This window comes from Chinchilla lanigera, unplaced genomic scaffold (genome assembly GCF_000276665.1).
Source record: "Chinchilla lanigera isolate Chin_1 unplaced genomic scaffold, ChiLan1.0 scaffold00009, whole genome shotgun sequence".
In the NCBI taxonomy this organism is placed as follows: domain Eukaryota; kingdom Metazoa; phylum Chordata; class Mammalia; order Rodentia; family Chinchillidae; genus Chinchilla; species Chinchilla lanigera.
The window spans coordinates 4,309,118-4,328,006 of NW_004955410.1; the positions used below are offsets into that span (position 1 = coordinate 4,309,118).

The 18,889-nt window shown below is 39.6% G+C and overlaps 1 protein-coding gene across 3 annotated transcripts in view; it reads left to right on the forward strand.

Moving 5' to 3' along the window:
* The window catches only part of LOC102004045 (protocadherin Fat 2), a 94,339-nt gene that overhangs the window by 42,766 nt on the left and 32,684 nt on the right, over positions 1-18,889 (forward strand). For 2 of the 3 annotated variants that reach the window (XM_005377194.1, XM_005377195.1), the window contains exons 16-17: positions 75-296; positions 784-929. In XM_005377194.1, coding sequence (XP_005377251.1) covers positions 75-296; positions 784-929 — 368 coding nt within the window. Of the gene's footprint in view, positions 1-74; positions 297-783; positions 930-6,256; positions 6,461-18,889 lie in introns of those variants that run through there. The other variant, XM_005377196.1, reaches the window with a different exon arrangement.

Sequence of the window (18,889 nt, forward strand, 5' to 3'; positions counted from 1 at the left end):
AATGGAAAAGTAAGATTCATTGAAAAAACCATATAATTGCCTTCATTACATTTTTCTGTACTTTTCCTCTGAAGCAATCATTACTGTCATCGTAAGAGTGATTCGCATAAACGAGATGACTCCAACAGGAACTACCTCAGCATTTACCTTCAGTATACTTGAGAATAGACCAGTTGATACACTAGTAGGAAAACTTACATTCACAGATGCAGACTGGCCATTTAACAATCTAAAATATACTATTGTTGGAGGCCATTTGGGAACACCACCCAAATTTTACCTGGAACCCTACACAGGTATTGTAAAAATGCTCATAGCAAATGATAATAGAAATAAAGAGCTCACATATATTCATTTGGACTCTGCTTTATTTAAAAATTGTAAGCACTAGAGTATATTTTTATATAAGAAAAAAGTATTTCCCTTGAACTGTGCAGTATTCACCTTGGTTTGTCAGGTATAGCCGTAAATCCTTAGTTACTGCAGTGAAAGCATCCAACTTTGATCTTTGATATATTGAACTTCAGAAAGCTGTGCACACGTATGTCCTTCCATGTACCTAAGAGTGTGTTGCAAGGGGCTGAGGCGCTGTGCGAATTCGCCTGTTATCATTTTGCTGTGGTAGTGTGTTCTAGGGTGTGAATGTGTGACCAAAGTTATCTTCATCCCTTAATTTCCATTTGTTATTGTAAAGATTATTTGATTTACATAGCTTACAATGCAGCATGAATTAAACATCTTTCATAATCCTGAGATGACAAGTCTCCCCCTTTTTTGCAACAGGAATGATAAAGCTACTGGATTCATTAGACAGGGAAACTGAGTCACAGTACAAGATAGTTGTGAGGATTACGGACTTGGACAATGATGCTGTCCCTGACCCTCTCAGCCAGAGAACTGCAACCGCTCAGGTGACGGTCAACATTCTGGTAAGAACAAGTCACTTCTTGTGCCCCCGTTGCCCCGAGGAGGCATACTCTTAAGAAATCGGAACGAAGCCTAACTGTGAACGGTTGAAGTTTAACACCATCAGCGTGGACTCAGATTCAGAGAGTGACACGTTTGGTACAAAGGTACAGGATCAGATTGCCTTATATACACACTAAGCTGTGTGCTTTTTGAATTAACATGATCACCTTACAAATCTGAACCTAGGTGAACACTGCCTAGTATCTCTGGTTGTACTGAAGTTGTTTGCGGAATTATTCTGTGATCACACGTATTTTTATAAACCAAGATGTACTCTAGAGTTCTTGGAAGTTACTCTGTTTGCATCCGGGTTTTTTGTTTTCGTCTTTTCTCCCCCTCGTTTCTTTCTCTGATTTTCACTGAAGAAATGCCTCAATTTTTTCACTGGAACAGACCTTAGATATCAACCCCAGAGTGCTGCAAACATGAGGCACAGAAGTGAAGGCTTTAAGGTATTTTTAAAATATTTCACACAAGAATCTGTCTGACCTAGCTTTTTCACTTGCATCAGTACTACTGTGTGTGTTCACTGCAGAGCTGTACAAAATGGCCTTTCTCTTTTACGGAAAGATGCCAAATTTTTTGCATCTTCTGACTTTGTTTGTATTCCCTTCTGACTTTGTTTGTACTGCTACTTGACAGCAGTAAGAATTCCATCCCTGTGTCCTGTAGAAAAGGCAGTGACTTCTAATGAGAAAAGTTAAAGCCACACACAATTACTTGGTGCTTGTGTGCCGACACTCCCGTAGGCGTTCTCGGTGAGCTGGGATGGTCAGAGCATCCAGCATTGTGTCCCCCACAGTAGCCTCATTGTGTCTGGGAAAGCAATAAACCAGGCCAAGAGTCTTGTGGAGAGAGAGATAAGGAAGTGATTCCAATGGTTTCAGCCAGGACTCAAGGACGTCACAAGCTATGGAACCTCGCTCTTCATTCAAGCTTCTGGTGACAACCCCAAGTACACTCAAAGTGACAGCGGAGGTGCCAGTGGGTGTTCTTTGTGTCTGCACTTCATACGTTAATTCCTGTTTTGTGGTAGGTGTGGGAACAAGATATCTCTTTGCTCCTCACCCATAACGATATTCATATTTCTTTCTTTAAGGGACTAGAATGATATATTTGGGAATGAATACTTGATTTCTTCATATTAGGTAAAAAGACATTTGTAACATTGGTTGGGTGGGTTTAAATTTTGCCAGTGGTTTAGTCACTGAATTTAAATACCTTCCCTCTAAAAATGGTCCCAACCTAAATTTGGGTAGAAGGTTCAGGGTCAGCTTGCCTTATATACACACTAAGCTGTGTGCTTTTTGAATTAACATGATCATCTTATAAATCTGAACCTAGGTGAACAATGCCTAGTATCTCTGGTTGTATTGAAGCTGTTTGCAGAATTATTCTGTGATTACACTTATTTTCATAAACCAAACTGTACTCTAAAATGTTATATCCAGAAAAATAACTCTAAAATGTTATATCCAGAAAAATAATTTGAGTTTCAAATTCACGAACAAAATACAGTTGTCTTTTTGTAATTTACTTCATTCCAAAAAAAGATTATGTTGACATTTGTAAATAAACACAATACAATAACATTATTCAAGTAAGAAGTACATTAACACATCTAAATTTCACCTATAAGAATGAACAAGCAAGAGAAATTTATGTCTCTCATACAATTGAAGATTAACACTGTTATGGGTTGGATGATTAGACCCGGCCAAAAATCTACATGCTACAGACCAATATTGGTGTGGCACGTTGGAGCTTATTTCCTTTATGTTACAAGTAACTAGATTTAGATGGTGAAATGAAGTGGAGGCCTGGTGGGATTAGATTAGCACCCATATGCTAACGTGGGTGGGGGAAGACCACCTACAGGGCAGAAAGTGCCCGAAAACCCAGCACCAGCAGACCTTGATCTTGGATTCCTGGCCCTAGAACTCTGAAAAAGCAAATTTCTTATATTTAAGCCATGCAACCTATGGTAGCTTGTTGTAGCACTGCAAACAGACCAAGACAAAAGCCAATTAGTGTTAGTGAACATGAAGATATTGCAAAGTTATCATATTAGTGTTAGAGTCCTACTAAATAATATATATATCAATAGAATATAAGGTTAGGTCTGGGATAAAAGCTACCAAATAGTAAATTAATGATAAATGACTAAGTAAATAGGGTTAGATTAAATAACACCCGTCTTTGGAAAACTGTGAATATAGACGGCAGCCCACCCTGTGAAACAAAGCAAATACCTAAAAAAGAAAGAGTTTTATCTAGTCAGAGGTGATTTTTTTAAATTCCTAACATTTAAGGTAAGTAAATCAATATTCACACCAATAATCTTCCTGTTTAGATCTGAAGTAAAACAAAGTAGGGTTATCTTTACTGGTATAAAACCAAACCAAAACAAAAACCAAAAAACAAAAACAAAAAACAGTTTCATAGCATGACAATATATTGTCTATTATACCAACATGGACTTGCTGACAAGAATTTGCATACAAAATTGAAGGCTGTTTTGTCTCCTGCAAAGAGCATGATAAATTTCCTCAGAGGATAGTTTCTAAATCATCGCTGTCTCTGCCGTGATTCTTTTGAAGAAATTGTTACCAAACACATGCCCTTTATTTCCAAACTGGAGTACAGAGGCTCTCCTATGGCCAGATGCTTAGTTCATCTCTGGAATGTGTAAAGATGTCTTTCCCTTTACATCTGAAATAGGAATAAAATCAATGACTTGGAAATTAATGTCTGTCCCTGCTTGAATGTGATTTGAAGAGTAGTCACACTCCTGTAATTCATTCCTGCTCGAAGCAACCAGTCTGAACAAACAGAGTAACTTCCACACCAACTTTATAAGAAAACCCCTTACTTGAAAAGGAAAATTTTAGCAACTTTACTTTCCTGTATAAAGGTGTTAGAAAGCACAGAAATGACCACATAAAACGGGAAGTCTACCAAGAGGTGGCTGTCTCTCCAGGACTGTTTTTCTCTTGGAGGTAAATGAATTCATCTTTAACCTGTTACCTGTTAGCTAGAAGAAGCATTGACTATGCACACATATATGTACTGTCCAAGGCATTGCCAGACTTCTTTTTTTTTTTTTCCCATACCGGGAATTGAACTCATGACCTTGTACTTGCCAGGAAGGCACTGTGCAGCTGAGCTAAATCCCCAGCCCCTGCCAGATTTCTTTTGTACCCCTGAACCATGTCTAGAGCACAGATTCTCTAGCCAATTAGCCTAAATCAAAATCTCGTCTTCACCATGGTAAGCTATCTTATTGTGATGTTGGGCAACTTATTGAAACGTTTTACTCATTTTCTTGTTCTAAGGTGATGAGGATAATGATGTTTATTTAGGAAGCAGAGATGAGGATCAAGACATGAGTATTTGTCAAACCCTGAGAGTCTCCTAATAGTCACTATTCAAGTGCTCTACAAGGGAGAAAACCTAGGGCCATCGCTACAAGTGGAGTAGATACTGACAGAAATTATCATTCTATTTATTGTATATACATACTTCACTAAGATTAGATTTTCAGCTTTTGGTCATCAAAACGAAAAGCTAGAAACCTCTTAAGTGTGACCGAAAACACTCTCAGAATGTTCACTCTTTTGAGATTATGAAATAAAAGCTACAGAATAAAAGTCACTAAACTTGGCTTTTTTATAAGCATAATGTTTCTTGAATTGTTTATGTTAATACAAAACCAAAACTGTGAATCAATTTCTTTCATGCACTAAATGTGGCATAGTTTAAGGAATTTTAACATATAGCATAAAGAACTAACCTAGTACAGATTTTGTTTATAAGATGTATGAGATCAGGCTAAAGGAAAAAGAAAATATAGAATGCAAGTTGAAGGAAACAAAAGAAAAAGAAAAGCTATCATAGTCCTAGAAGACATCTGAATTGGATATTAATTGTTCTTTGTCAGAGTCTCCATTTTTATATCTGCTTTGTTACTTAGGTCTTCAGGAGTTACAACAGAATAAAACTTTTTATTCTCTAAAGTTTTTAAACCCTTGAAAGCAGGACTTTTTCTTATGTATATTTTATCTCTATCTAATAATTATTGTATATACACAATTATTTACTGAAAATATAGACAGGAACTAGAGTTATACATATAAGAGCTTTGAAAATAAAGCAAATGAATAAAGGACTAAGTGCTGTCATAGAATATGAGAATTTTAGAGCTTGAGGAAATCTGAGAAAAAAACATATCTCCCCTCATTTTACACAAAAAACCTTAGAGGTGCTTCAGCAGTGTTCAAAGGCAAAGTAAGTGTTGATGGTTCCCCCAAAATGAAATGGCCACATTTACATATCTTACATTTATGTATGTATTTACATGTGCGTGTTTTTATATATGGAGAGAAATATAGACAGAATTTGATGGTTACTTCAAAGGAAGTCAGATATGAAATGGTATTTCCTTTCTTGACAATTTAAAAAGCATTCCTAAATTATTCTATGAGAAGAGGGAGAAAAGTAAATCACAGGACTAATGCCCATGATATGTTTTTCACCAGAAATATAGGATGTTTCACTAAAGTGAAATGTGAGCAAAATTGATAAAACATAAGCATATATAACATTTTAAATTGACAGCATACATATTTAATTTCTAAATGAAATTCACATTGTAATATTCCCTAGTGTATATGAAGCTCTAGGTTAGGGCCCTCACACTGAAAAAAAGACATAAATTTGAAATAATTTTACTTACTTAAATGACATCAGAGATTTGGGGATGACATTTATTTTCTATATCAATAATGTCCTAATAACCTGTAAACATTTGTGTAAATATGAAAGACAATCCTAATCCTAAATACTGTGTCTCACGGGCCATTTTTACTAGTTTTCTAGGATTGCTCTTAAATTCAAAGTGTAAATGTCTAGAGCTGAGGTTTATGAGATCTGCATGTGTCATAAGAGATCTGAGCCCTGGCATGGAGTAATGGATTAATCCACTTGTGGATGTACAGCTTCATGGGTTTCAGGGAGCACGTTGGTTTGAAAGCAGTCTGTCTTTGTCTCCTTCTCTGTCTGTCTCTGTGTCTGCGTCTGTCTCTGTCTCTCTCTGTCGCTCTCTCTCCTCCCTGGCTGCACAGACCACAGCAGCTCTTCCCCCCACAGCTTCCACCACGACTCACTACCTCACTGTAGCACTAAAAGCTCCTGGGCCAGGTGACAATGGACTGACACCTTTAGAACTGGGATCCATAATCAGTCTTTCCTTTTTGTGAATGGATTTCACTCATGTATTTTGTTACAGTGACCCAAGGGGATCACATAGCTGACTGGCAAAGTCACAGAAACAGGACGGCCCACAAAGCAGCCACGCATTCTCTCAGAGTTTGGGGGCGGCAAGTCTAAATCCTCGGTGCCAGCAGAACCACGCGCTCTGTGCACTCTCGGGAGCCGTCTGCTCTGTGCCTTTCTCCTCATCTCTGCCGCTGCCAGAAATCCCTGGCATGGCCGGCTTGTAGACACATCACTCTAGCGTCCACCACGGTCACCACGTGATGCTGTCTGTGTCTTTCAGCATCTCTTCTCTTCCTAGACGGTACTGTGTTGCATGAAGGTCCCCTTGGGCTCCAGGATGCCTTCGTCTTAACCTGATTAAATGTGCAAAGTATTTCCAAAAAAGCAAATTTACAAACATCATGGAAAAGTACTTGAATGCATTTTTGGTGGATACAATTCAGCCTACAACAATCAAATATGCAAGCATGATCAATTGTCAGTTTGTAAATGGAGTTAGAGTTTAGAAGCCATGTATTCTGGTGTATACATCCCTCTTCAAAATCTCCTTTTTTCTCCCTTATGGACTAGATAGCTTAATAATGCTGTGTAGCTCTGCAGATTCACTTTTATCACAAGGAACATTTGCTAACAGTGTTCACGTCAAATGATTACATAATATAAATGTGAATTCCACAGACTATCAAGGACTTAGTAAAGATTAATTAAATTTTTGGTTTTCGTCACTGCTTTTCTTACTACTAACACTACCTAAGATTTTCCCAGTTTTGAAGGGCTCTGTACAGGGACCGAAATTCTCTTTCATATACACAATATCCTGAGATTTTACCTACTTCATAGGATAAACATACTTTTTGGTGAAAGCTGTTTTAGAAATTTAGCCAGAATTTAGTAACACTTATCAATATAAAGTGAAATACAGGTAGAGAGATGACAGGGAGGTAGGTAGATAGATGGATGTAGGTCTCTATAGGAAAGAATGCAACCTGCAATATCAGTGTTTAAATTTTCTGCTTAGTCTATGGTTGTAATATGTAGGCACTATGATTCTGAGGAGGTGGGAGAATTGCTCAGTATTTATGTGTTCATGGTCCACGGAGTACTTTTTGATGCTATAGCTGGGAACGCGCTGTTTCTTAAAACACGCCCTGGGAAATAGTGTAGAAAATAGGTAATTGTGAATAAAAATGAAAATAATAAATTTAATCACAGAAACATGACTTAAGTTATATGACTATTATGAACTGTCTACGCTCTTAGACACATTTTAAAGCTTAAATATTTTACTCCTGTTATCTATTTTGATATTCTAGATACATTTAGAGATGAGGTTTAGAGAGTTTGTTGTCATAATCATTTGAAATAACAAAATGTATTGGTTGAAAACTTGCTGATTTATTTTATTTTGACCAAAAATTTAATTGGGTTTCCAATTATTTGATATATATATAAATATACATATGTATGTGTAATTGAAGATCATACCTAGTTGGTCTTCTTTCAAAGAAAAAAATGTGAGTTATTTTTGAAACATTATTTATCTATTTTATGTTCTATTGATTTCAGCAAGTGAGGGAGGAGAAATAAGATGGCTAGAACTGAATGGATGTAACTTCTCCAAGTCATCCGACCCCTGCTCTCAGGACCCCCACTCTCAGAGCAGCCATACACACCTGCAGGTGGCTGTAGTAATAGATGCACATACAAAATTCTCAGTAGGGTACAAAAATTGTAGTTTACCGGGGCAAATTTTATAGAACTTGCAAATAGGTGAATGATGACATTAAAGAAAAAGATAAAGAAATTTCAAATTATTATGTTTAATGTAGATATTGAGAAGGACCTGGGTTGAGGGCAAAATAATGGTTTAAACAATGATTTTGATACTGGAAGTAAGGTGGGTCTTGATGAATTGGTTGCTGAAATCAGGCTGACTGTCTTTCTATCCAGAACTAATATCGGCTTCATTTAAAGTAAGGGATGTGCTAGAAATTTGAGGACATTACAAAAAAGAAAAAGGAAGAGAGAAAAGACAAAGACAAATCATGGTTTTGCATTTTTCTTCTCAGAGCAATGTTGTGAAACATTGAGAATTTACCTTAGGATAGAATATACAATGAAATTTTATGTTAGAAGAGCCAACTTCTCCCAACTTTTTCAAAATGGTGATATCCTATAATATCAAATCCAGATGAAGACATCAGAGAAAAAGAAATTTAGAGACCAGTATTTCCTATGAATATGCATAAAGGTATCTTCAATAAAATATTTGCAAATTATATTTATATATATGTATATATATATAGAGAGAGACAGAGACAGAGAGAATTATGTACCATAAACTGGGAATTACCATAGGTATTTAAGGCTGGCTCAGTATTAAAAATATCAAGTGATTTAATCTATCCCATCAAAAAAGTAAAGAAGAAAAATACCACAATCATATAGAGAGATGCAGAAAAAGCATCTGACAAAATCCTACCACAACTCATGATAAATCCTCTAAAATACAGAACTTCCCTGACTTAATAAAGAACATCCATCAGAAAACAAAAAGAATAAAAACAAAAGTACAACTAATGGTTTTGTTTGTTTGTTTTTGTCTTTTGAGACGGAGCTTCACTATGCGGTTCAGGCTGGCCTTGAACTCAGTCTGTAGCCCAGGTTGGCCTCAAACCCTAGCAATCCTCATGTCTCAGCCTCCCGAGGCTGGGATTACAGGCATGCACTACCACACTCTGCCCAAGTACAACTAATGTGGTATTTAATAGAGAAGACTTAGATTTCATAAGATCAGGAACAAGATATTTCCTGAGGCTGTCTTCTCTCAATTTTTTTCAACTTCATAGCATACATTTTAATTAATATATTAAGAAAAATGGCAATGAAGGACTTAGTAGTTGGGAAGGAAGAGTAAAACTTTATCTGCAGTTAGCATGTTTCTATTTAGAAAATAGAGAATAGGCCATCTCTCTTGGAACTAGTAAATAATTATAACAGGGTTTCAGGATACCACTTTAATATTCTACATCAATTGTTTTCTAGTATATTAATAGTGAACAAATGGAATTTGAAATTCAAAAAGCAATACTATTCACATAAGGAGTCCCTAAATCAAAATGCTTAGGTATAACTCAACAAAAATGTGCAACATCTATATGAGAAAAATTACAAAATGAGGATGAAATAAATCAGAATATCGCTAAGTAAATGGAGAGTTGTTCCCAGTTCATGGTGGAAAACTGACCCTGATAATTATGGATTCTTCATAAGCTGATCTACAGCTTCAGTGCAATCTAAAAAAACCCATGCGATGCATTTTACGGATCTTGACAAGCCAACTTTAAAGTTCATTTGCAGAGAGGCAAAAACTCAAAGCAGTCCTGAAAAAGAACAAAATCAGAAGACTGAGCTTATTACATAAGTAATCAAGACAATGCTGTAGTGATGCAAGAACAAATAGAACAGAACAGGTGTCTGAGAAATATAGCCATTTAATGATATAATCAACTAATTTTTGACAAAGGATCAGAGTAACATAATGGAATAAACAAAATATTTTTTGTTAATAATGCTGGAACAATAGGGGATCCACATGGAAATAAATTCATGTAGACAAAGGTTTATTCTTCACAAAAATTAACTCAAATAGATCATAGGTCTAAATGTACAAAGTAAAGCTGTAAGACTCCTAGAAAATAATGTATGAGAAAACCTAGAGGATTTTTGATATAGGACTTTTAAATGTAACATGAAGAGCAAGGTACATAAAAGAAAGAATCAAGCTGGGATTCATTCAAATTATTTTTGTTTTGTTCTGTGAAGGACAATATCTAGAGAATTTAAAGCTAATCCACATGGATAGAAAATAGTTTCAAAAGACATAGCTGATAAGACAGTTAACCAACATATACAAAAGTTCTAAAAGCTCAAAAAGAACAGAAAATAAACCTTGAAAAATAAATGAAGACCTGAACAAAACCTTTACTGGAAAAGACTTAGGTGGAAGGAAGCAAAAAGTGTATTCAACATTATATGTCTTTAGAGAATTAATTCCAAATTAAAGTGATAATGAAATTAATTCCAAGTTAAAACTCCATTGAAGTGGCAAAAATCCCAAATACTGACAGTACCAAATGTTGACAAGGATGTGGGAGAACGGGAACTCTGATTGCTCACTGGCGGAAATGAAAATGGTTTAGTTGCTTTTGAAGAGCTTGGCAGTTTCTTATGAAGCTAACCATACTTTTGCCTTGGTATCCAGCAATCCTTCTCTTTGATATTCACCCAAGTGTCTTAAAAACTTATGTCCACACCAAAACCAGCACGCAGATGCTTACTTCAGTTTTATGAATACTGGACAAAACTTGTATGCAAACAAAATATCCTTCAGGAAGAGAACGGGTAAGTAAACTGGGGTACATACAATGGAACATTAGTTCAGCCTTCAAAGGAAGTGAACACAGAAGCCGTACAACGATGTAGAGGAAAAGTAAAAGTGTACCATGAAGTGCAAGAATCAAATCAGAAAAGGCTGCACACTGCATGATTCTGACCGTATGACCTTCTGGGAAAAATGAAGCTACGGAGACAGTGAAAACATCCGTGGCTGTCAGGAGTTGAGGGGAAGAAAGATGAAAAGCAGGACACAAAGTAGTCTGCACGATGGTGCTGGGTCCATGTTATCTCAATTTTGTGCCAAGCCAGAGTGTCTGGCACCACAACCGCAGCCTAGTGTGCACTCTGGGCTCTCGCTGAGGATGACGTGCAACACGGCCCCGTTGGCTGTAACCGCGGTGCCCCTGTGTGTCCGCCACGGGGCCGCAAGGAATCTATGCGTGAGAACGAGGGTGTGTTCTGACCCTGAACTTTCCACTCACTTTGCTCAGAACCGAACGCCTGCCCTGGAAAATAGAGCTTGACTGTTAGAGCAAAAGGAGAGCACCCTTCCAAGGAAAGGAGGAAAATAAACAAATATGAGTTTGCAAGGATTTTGTTATCTGTAATGGAAAATTTAACTTGGTGAAAAAGTCAGACTTGGATGGGGCAGGTGTGCAATTTGGATATATTCACGTGGTTTATGCTGTATTCCATTCACACGGCATGCTAGGTAGAGTTCTCACTGGCTTCAAAGGGCCTTTGTTAATGTTCAGCCTCTCACTCAGAAACACCTCAGTAGTCTGAGTGTTTTCAAACTTTTTAAACAATGCCCTTCGGCAAACTATGAGCTGAATATTTTTCTTTAGGGCGTGCTGTGGAGTCAGTTGTTGAATACCAGCCCACCCAAGACCATCCCCACCTTCTGAGCGGCCCGAGAGGACGGCATCTTCTTTTTCTGAATTTGATGCTGCTGAGTAGAAGACTGGTTTCGGACGCACTTTTCATGCGTGCCACGATTGAAGGCAAGTGAGAGAAGTCAGTCCCCAAAAGTGGAAGTACTGTGAGAAATGAGGCTTAGATAGGAATTCTGTTCAGTGTATTTCTAGGAAACAAGAGAAAATTAGTACATTTTCAAAGAATAAGTAAAACAGGAAAAAAAAAAAAAAACATTCTGCACTGTTTTGCAAAGTAAGGATGTGAAGCACAATCAAGATTTTGCATGCTGAAAAGGGTAGACCAAAAAGTCACCACTGGAGAGAGCCCTGGGGCCCTGGGGCAGGGAAGTCTGAATAGCTGGGGCACAGACGTGGAAGCTCCACATGTGGGTATGAAGGATAACCGTCCCTGCTGTCCTTCCAGGCAGGGTTTCAGGCTTTGTTCTGCTTCTCAGGGAGAGGCTTGAGCACCGCAGCTGGAGGCTCTGGCTGTATGACATCCCCTCAGTGAAAGAAGGGCGAAGCTTTGGAGGGTCACTTCCAGCTGGCAAGTTAAATGAGTCCTGGCTCCATACAGAAAATTACAGTAAGGGAGGGAGGGGAAAAGAAATGAACCTTAGAGGAGCAAGGATTCTTTCTGCAGACACAAGGAAGAGTCCTGAAAATAGAGGTAGGAAGAAAGGAAAGAGCTGAGGTAGGCAGGGTTTAGCCTGAGGACTAGAGAAAATAGTTATAGACAACCAAAATGGGCAAGAAAAACATAGCAGAGGCCAAAGACCGCAAAGTAGTGAAAAGCGCAGTGTTTCTCAGGAAATAGTAACAAGGATTGCCGTCACCTAAGGACATACCCTAGAGTAGCTGTGGCAGAATCTCTGCGTACAATACGTCTTTTACTTCTCACAGAGCTCTGAAAGACAGAGAGTTTGGGTTCCTATTTATGTGTAAAGACTGGGAGGACCTTGCCCAGGAACGTGCTAGGAAGACCAAATCTGAAACTGAAATCCTGACTTCAGGATGGTGGGAGGCAGAAGCCTTCAGGGCGCCTCTGAACCCCTCCTGGGCCCACGGTTTCCCCAAGTTACTTACTAGTGTGTGCTGTCACACTCACCAAAGAGGTGCTCTATTTTCTTTCCCGTCCGACCTATAGCACTGTGGCGAGGCTTCCTTGAGAAACTACGCTTAAGAAAAGGAGAGTGCAATACACAGCATATTTTTTAAAAATTGGACAAAAGGTCATAAAAATTTTGTTTTAGGATGTAGGACTGAGGGATTCCATCTTGAAAGCCTTGGATGACGTCATCAAAGTGCTGACCATGCAGGAGGCGGGGAGAATGGCTGGGACTCCCCTGCAGTGAAGAATCCCCAGTAGCTGTCCCGCTTTCCATCCAGTTTGACGGTAGGGGATTACCGGAGCTCAGCAAAGGAAATTCCAGGTGATGACTCAGCAGTTGCTCTTCTGCTGGCTACAGAGCCCTTCGCCTTTGGCCCCAGCATACCATCTTCTATGAGTGCACTGTGTCACGTGAGCAGCCACACTGGTTGTGGTCTCAGCCCTCTCCGGAGAGTCTATGACTTAGGAGACACTCGCTGGATGTGTAGACGCCCCAGGCACTCGTCCTTCAAGGCTTGCTCTTGCTTCCTTGGCCACAGGAAGAACATGCGGAAATAAAACCTGAAGGAGTCTCGTTTATTTTTGTTACGTAGTTGAATCTGAATATGGGTTTGCTTCTATTTTCAACATTATTGTTTGATTCCACCTACTCTGTCTTTTTTATAGCGCACTGGGTGTGCCCAGCCAGGATGAAAGCGAGGGTGGGGAGAACTATTATCACTTTTTTGTTATTCTGGCTTGGGAATAGTCTGTGTGGGGGGAAAAAGGACAAAGGGAAAATTATGTGCATGCCCACCCACAACTGCAAACCTCCCCAGCTGAGGGAACTACAGTCCCGCCTGGGCTGGAGGCAGCGTGGATAAACCCCAGAGATGGCGTAAAAATGGCCCCAGGCGTCCTCGGAGACACAGAATGTTCAGTCAGACTCCAAGAACATGTGTTTTACAAGGGAGAAAGCCAAAATCCAAACTTTCCTGTAAGTGCTACAAATACCATATGGAAAACTGATCCCGTAAACTAAGAAGAAAAACATAATAAAAAGTGATTTTTGAATCCCACTGTGCCAGTTAAAGGGCATTTTCCAGTCTTTTATCCTAATTTCCAAAAAATAGGACTGGATTAAGGGGGATGATTTGATGAGAAGTTCAAGTATCCTTTCTTATTCTCATGGCAAACCTCAGAGAACTGACTACCTTGTGCTGTGGGTTGTAGAATGAGAGCGAGGGAGAGAGACAGAGGGAGAGAGACAGAGGGAGGGGGAGAGACAGAGAGAGGAAGAGAGAGGAACAAAGTATTCCTTCCTGGGTTTTCCCACATTATGTGGTAGTTTGGAATAGCGTTTGTTTTCCTTCAAGTAAAGCAGATGGATGGCCAGTTTGCCTTACTTAAATTGCAGAGCACCTCCGCTCCATAGTGGAACCAGAGAAGCCACATCCGTGTTTTCTGTGTTTCAGAATTTACTTTCTGTACTTGCATAGAATTATCAAGGTATTGTAGAGTTCAGTGGTGAGACAATAATCTACAAATAGCTTGAACTTTCTCCGTACTTAAAATATTTTAAATGTTTTTGCTACTAATTCCAAATTATGAAGCAGGAATAATGGTGTGGTTCTCAGAATGTTTTTTAATGGAAAAGCTGCTGTTCGGCTTTTGCAATCATTTCTCTAGGGCGGGTCTACTTTGATTCCTGCCTTGGGCACTGTGCTCATGACGTGCACAGGGTCAGACTTTATACTGACCTCTCGGAGAGGCCCACTGTGTGAAAGCAGGACAGACTTGCGCTCGGTACCCGAACCAGCACAGGGTTGTGGATTTTATTTATTCCGCGGGGCTTTTGGCTTCAGTTTTCAGAACACTGGGCAGAGAAAGGTCTCTTGGTGTGGGCGGAGGGGGATGGGAGTCCTATGCAGAGCAACAGCTCTCCTGAGAGGGTCTCAGTCTCAGTCTGGGGTGCCACTGGCCTGACGCAGACCCCAGGCCGGGGTTTGACCGCTTACCCCGGAGCAAATCTCCAACAGAAAGAGCACTCGCAACAGAACTGACTGTTCTGACTTTCAGCTTTCTCTACACTGGCGCCTCCATGGATTTCCTGTCCTTTCCTGTCAATTCAATTTGGCAAGCTTAAACTCAGCATTCTCGGGTTTCAGAGAGAAAGATCATGACAGTGAGTTTTGTGTGTCACTGGACTGGGCTAAGGGATTCCCAGGGAGCTGGGGAGACCTCGTTCCTGCGGTCTCTGTGAGAAGCTCTGAGTGTGTGAACTGTTGAAGATTTGCACTCACAGGCGGGGTTGCAGTAGGTGCTCAGTCAGTGGGAAAGAAAGGTGGAGGAAGGGTGTGTTCTTGCTTGCTCTCCATGAGCTTAAAAACCTGTCTTCCTCTGCCCTTGGATACCAGAGCTTCTGGCAGTAGGGCCTTCGGACTTCAGGACTTGCCCCCGTTGACCCCCTTCCAGCCTTGGCTCTCCGACTTTTAGAGTTGGAGAGAAGGACGCCTCAGGCTTCTTTCCCAGGTCCTGGCATTTTCAGGAATATGGGAATGGGCGTATTCTCTAAAGAGGCAACTAACTCCTGATCAAGACGGTCCTTTCCCTGCTCCATCTGGCTAAGCACAACTGTCAGCCTGGAAGTGACACCAGAGGTGACAAAGGAGAATGTGAAGAGGAACATCTCTGGCATTCCAGGACTTGAGGAATGACATTCTAGGGCAGTGTTTTCCCAACCCAAGAGATGGAGGAGAATTAGGCCGCTCATTCCCGTCCCCAAGGACAGCAACAGAAGCAGTTCAGAGAGATGCCTTCCTGCTTCGCACAGAGGGGATCCCCTGACAACCGAGGAATCCCAGCCCTGTGGGAGCTGGGTCAGGAACCCTGTCCACACTCAGCTGCCATGTGATGGGCTCTGCTGACCTCTCTGTCTCCCAGAGAGCTATGCCAGGGCAGGATATCAGCTTCCACATGAAGCCAGGCCTGAGAGCCTCATCTCCCTCACTGGGCAGGCTCTCCTCCAGGCTGCGGATTCCTTCACGAGAGCCTGACCTGTTCCACGAACTTGTCTCTTTCCCCCAGAAGCAAGAGAGATGGGTTCTGCCAAAAGAGCCCCAACCTAGAGAAGCTGTTTCCCCCACTTGGGCCGGAGACTCCTTTTCCCCACCAGGGGACCCTGGGACAGCTGGGAGGAGCCCCAGGACATCTGCTGACATGAGCAGCCCTCTTGGAAGCCGCTTGTCCTTGTGGTCCTGAGGTTCCTGCTGTGATAGAGCCCGTGACTTGGCGTGGGGGACTCCTTGGCCCCCTCTCTGGCAGCCCCAGAAATAACCACTGGGAGGTCACTGCAGCAGATAACCAACTTGACCAAAACGGCATGGCACAAACTTAATACAAAGAATTTTCCTTCAAAAGTACAGCACAAGAAAGATGACAGAAAGCTATGAGAATGTTTCAATAATCACGATACCTGTGAACAGTCCTAACTTACCAGCTCAAAAAATGAACACTGTAACATCGGATACCATGCAATTTAAGGAACCCTGTTTCAAACTAAATACCCACAAATATTCTTAGATACGTGAGTGTTAACCATAAGCCCTTATTTGTTTACCATAACAATTTATTTGAAATATTCTCAAAGGGTAATTCAATAGAAACAAACTAGCAGCAGTTATGGTCAAGGTTTCTTTAAATATTATTTCTGTTACTTCTTTTGTTCTTACATGTCTATTTCATGTTAATGTGTCCTGGTATAGATACTTTTTCTCTTTTCTTTTTTTCCTGCAGTCCTGGAAAATGAAGCCAGGGCCTTCACACTAAATAATATCCCTACCACCTTTTGAAGCATTTTTGTTTCTTGGGTGTTTCACTTTGTTTTGTTTCATGACAGGGTCATCCATCTGTTCATGAATACGCGTGGTCACAGCGTCAGATCTGTCCACCTTTCCCTTCTTGGGATTCTCTATATGTTGGGTACCATTTAGAAATATTGTGGTACAATTTACATATTTTATCCTCTATTTCTCTCAATCACTCTTTCATTATTTTCTATTTCCTGTCTACTACAATCTATGCAATTTCTTCATACGCATATTCCAGTTCAGTCAGTATTTCATCACCACTTTGTCTGTTGTTGATAAAACCTCATGTTTTAAGCTATAGGCATTTTTTTTACTTCTGAAAGTTATACTTTGCTGTTTTCCAATGTGCTTGCATTCATTTTGACACTGCTTTTCTTATTTCTGAGAGTATGCTTTCTTTTTAAACGACTTTATATTTTTTGCTTAACGATTAAAATCCATGAAGCCCTGACAGAGCCCAAGTCTCGTTGATTGTATCAGCGCGGGCGCATTAACGGGCAGCTCTCCACGTGTGATTTCAGTTCGAAGGAATCCGGGAAGGAAATGGAGGATGTTTTCTCTTAAAAAGAGCTTGCGTATTGCTTATAACTTGAGAAAGGAATCACTGGCCATTAAAGAGACTGCAGCCTCTCTGCGGAGACTGGGGTCTGGTGTGGCTCCCTAATCACTTGACAGTTCAAGCAGCTTCGCTGGACCGCACCTCTGTTCTGTCGACCATCCTGAGTGTCTCTAGGGCCGGTGTCACGGCAGCCCGTGGATTCTTGCACTGCATACATTTGATGTCTGTCATTTTTGTATTCCCTTGTACATTATCCTGTAAAACATAACAAGAAATATGAAAATTTTGGTCATCTTGTGTTTAAATGATTGAACTCGTTCGTGGTTAACTTCCGACTCGTTCGAGTTAGAGCCTCAGGTCTACATTCACTGACCGGTTCTAACATTTCCTTGCAAATTTGAGTTCCAGTTTTTCTTTGTTTCTCTGCCTCTGTGTCTATCTCGTATGTTTGTGATATTTAATTAATACATTCACTTAACAGTGTATAATAAGACAGAAAATGAAAATTCCTTTTTCTGTTATTTAACTCAATTTATTTCTCTTTAATTAGGACCAGGCTTGAAAGAACTTCCTAGATGCACTGGTTAAGTTTGTTTTGAGTTATTAAAATTTATAGTTAAGAAATACATGTAGTGAAATTCTATAAACATTGCAGATATTTAATAATTCTAATTTTTAAGTATATATATACAATTAAAACTTTAATTTTTCTGTCTTGTAGGCTTTGTATTGATCATATTTCCATAAATGAATGGTTATACCTCTGATATTTTAATTGGGAACATTTACAGACATAAATGTACTGTGTTATACGGTAATTGGAGACCGAGTTAGTCAAGGAAGTGATGGTCTTCTGCCAAAATTAATTCTGGCGAGCAATATTGGAATAATATATTAAATCCCAAGCCATAGAAAGAACACTTCAGAAAGAAGAGACTGATGATTCAAGGTTGGCAAGGTCTCCTTGTGCTTAATTTAAAAACTAGCTTCAGGGCTGGTCAGAGAAATGTTGGAGAAGGACTCCTCCTTCCAGCATGTTCCCAAAGTTCAAAATATAATGGAGATATCAGAAAGGCTGTTGAAAATTACAGCTCTAGAAAGCTAAGTCAAAAGAGGGACTTGGAAGCCACCACTAAATAAGAAAGATTACTTGAAAGCCTTTAAAAAATTTCTTTCCAAGGAATATTTGTCCACTCCATCTTCTCTTCTTTTTAATAATGTGTTTACTTTCTTTAGTGGTATTAATTCCTCACTGTAAGGATGGATTAACTTTTAAAGGTAATAAAGTTCATTGCAGAATGCATAAGTAAATTCATCTCAATTAACTCATGCCCAATAACATTTCATTTTCTCCTATTTGCCATAAAGTGCTTTTTCTTCAACAGCTGTATTTGTTTTGTCATTAATTCACATGACCCTTGCAGTGAAGATATGAAGCTAGAATATTCTGAATAAAAATATTAGGTATCATAAGTGCTACTTCGTGCCTTCTTAGAGTAAGACATTGGGAAATTAAAACACTTACCCATGTAAGGTTAATGTAGGGGCTATTGTATGTTCAAGTGGTTAGTAGAAGTTTTCTAATACAGCTGTTTTATTTCACAAATGAGTAATTTGGGGAGAGACGAATAGGTGAATAAATAAATAATTTCAACAGACAAAATGAATTTTCTGCTTAAAGATGCATTGGGCAAAATTGTAGAAGTGGGGAACCCTGCCAACATCCAGTTTTGATCATTTGAACCAGTTCATTTACTCTGCAGTAACAGAATCTGAGCCAGAGGGCATGGTGTGCGTGCGTGTGTGTGTG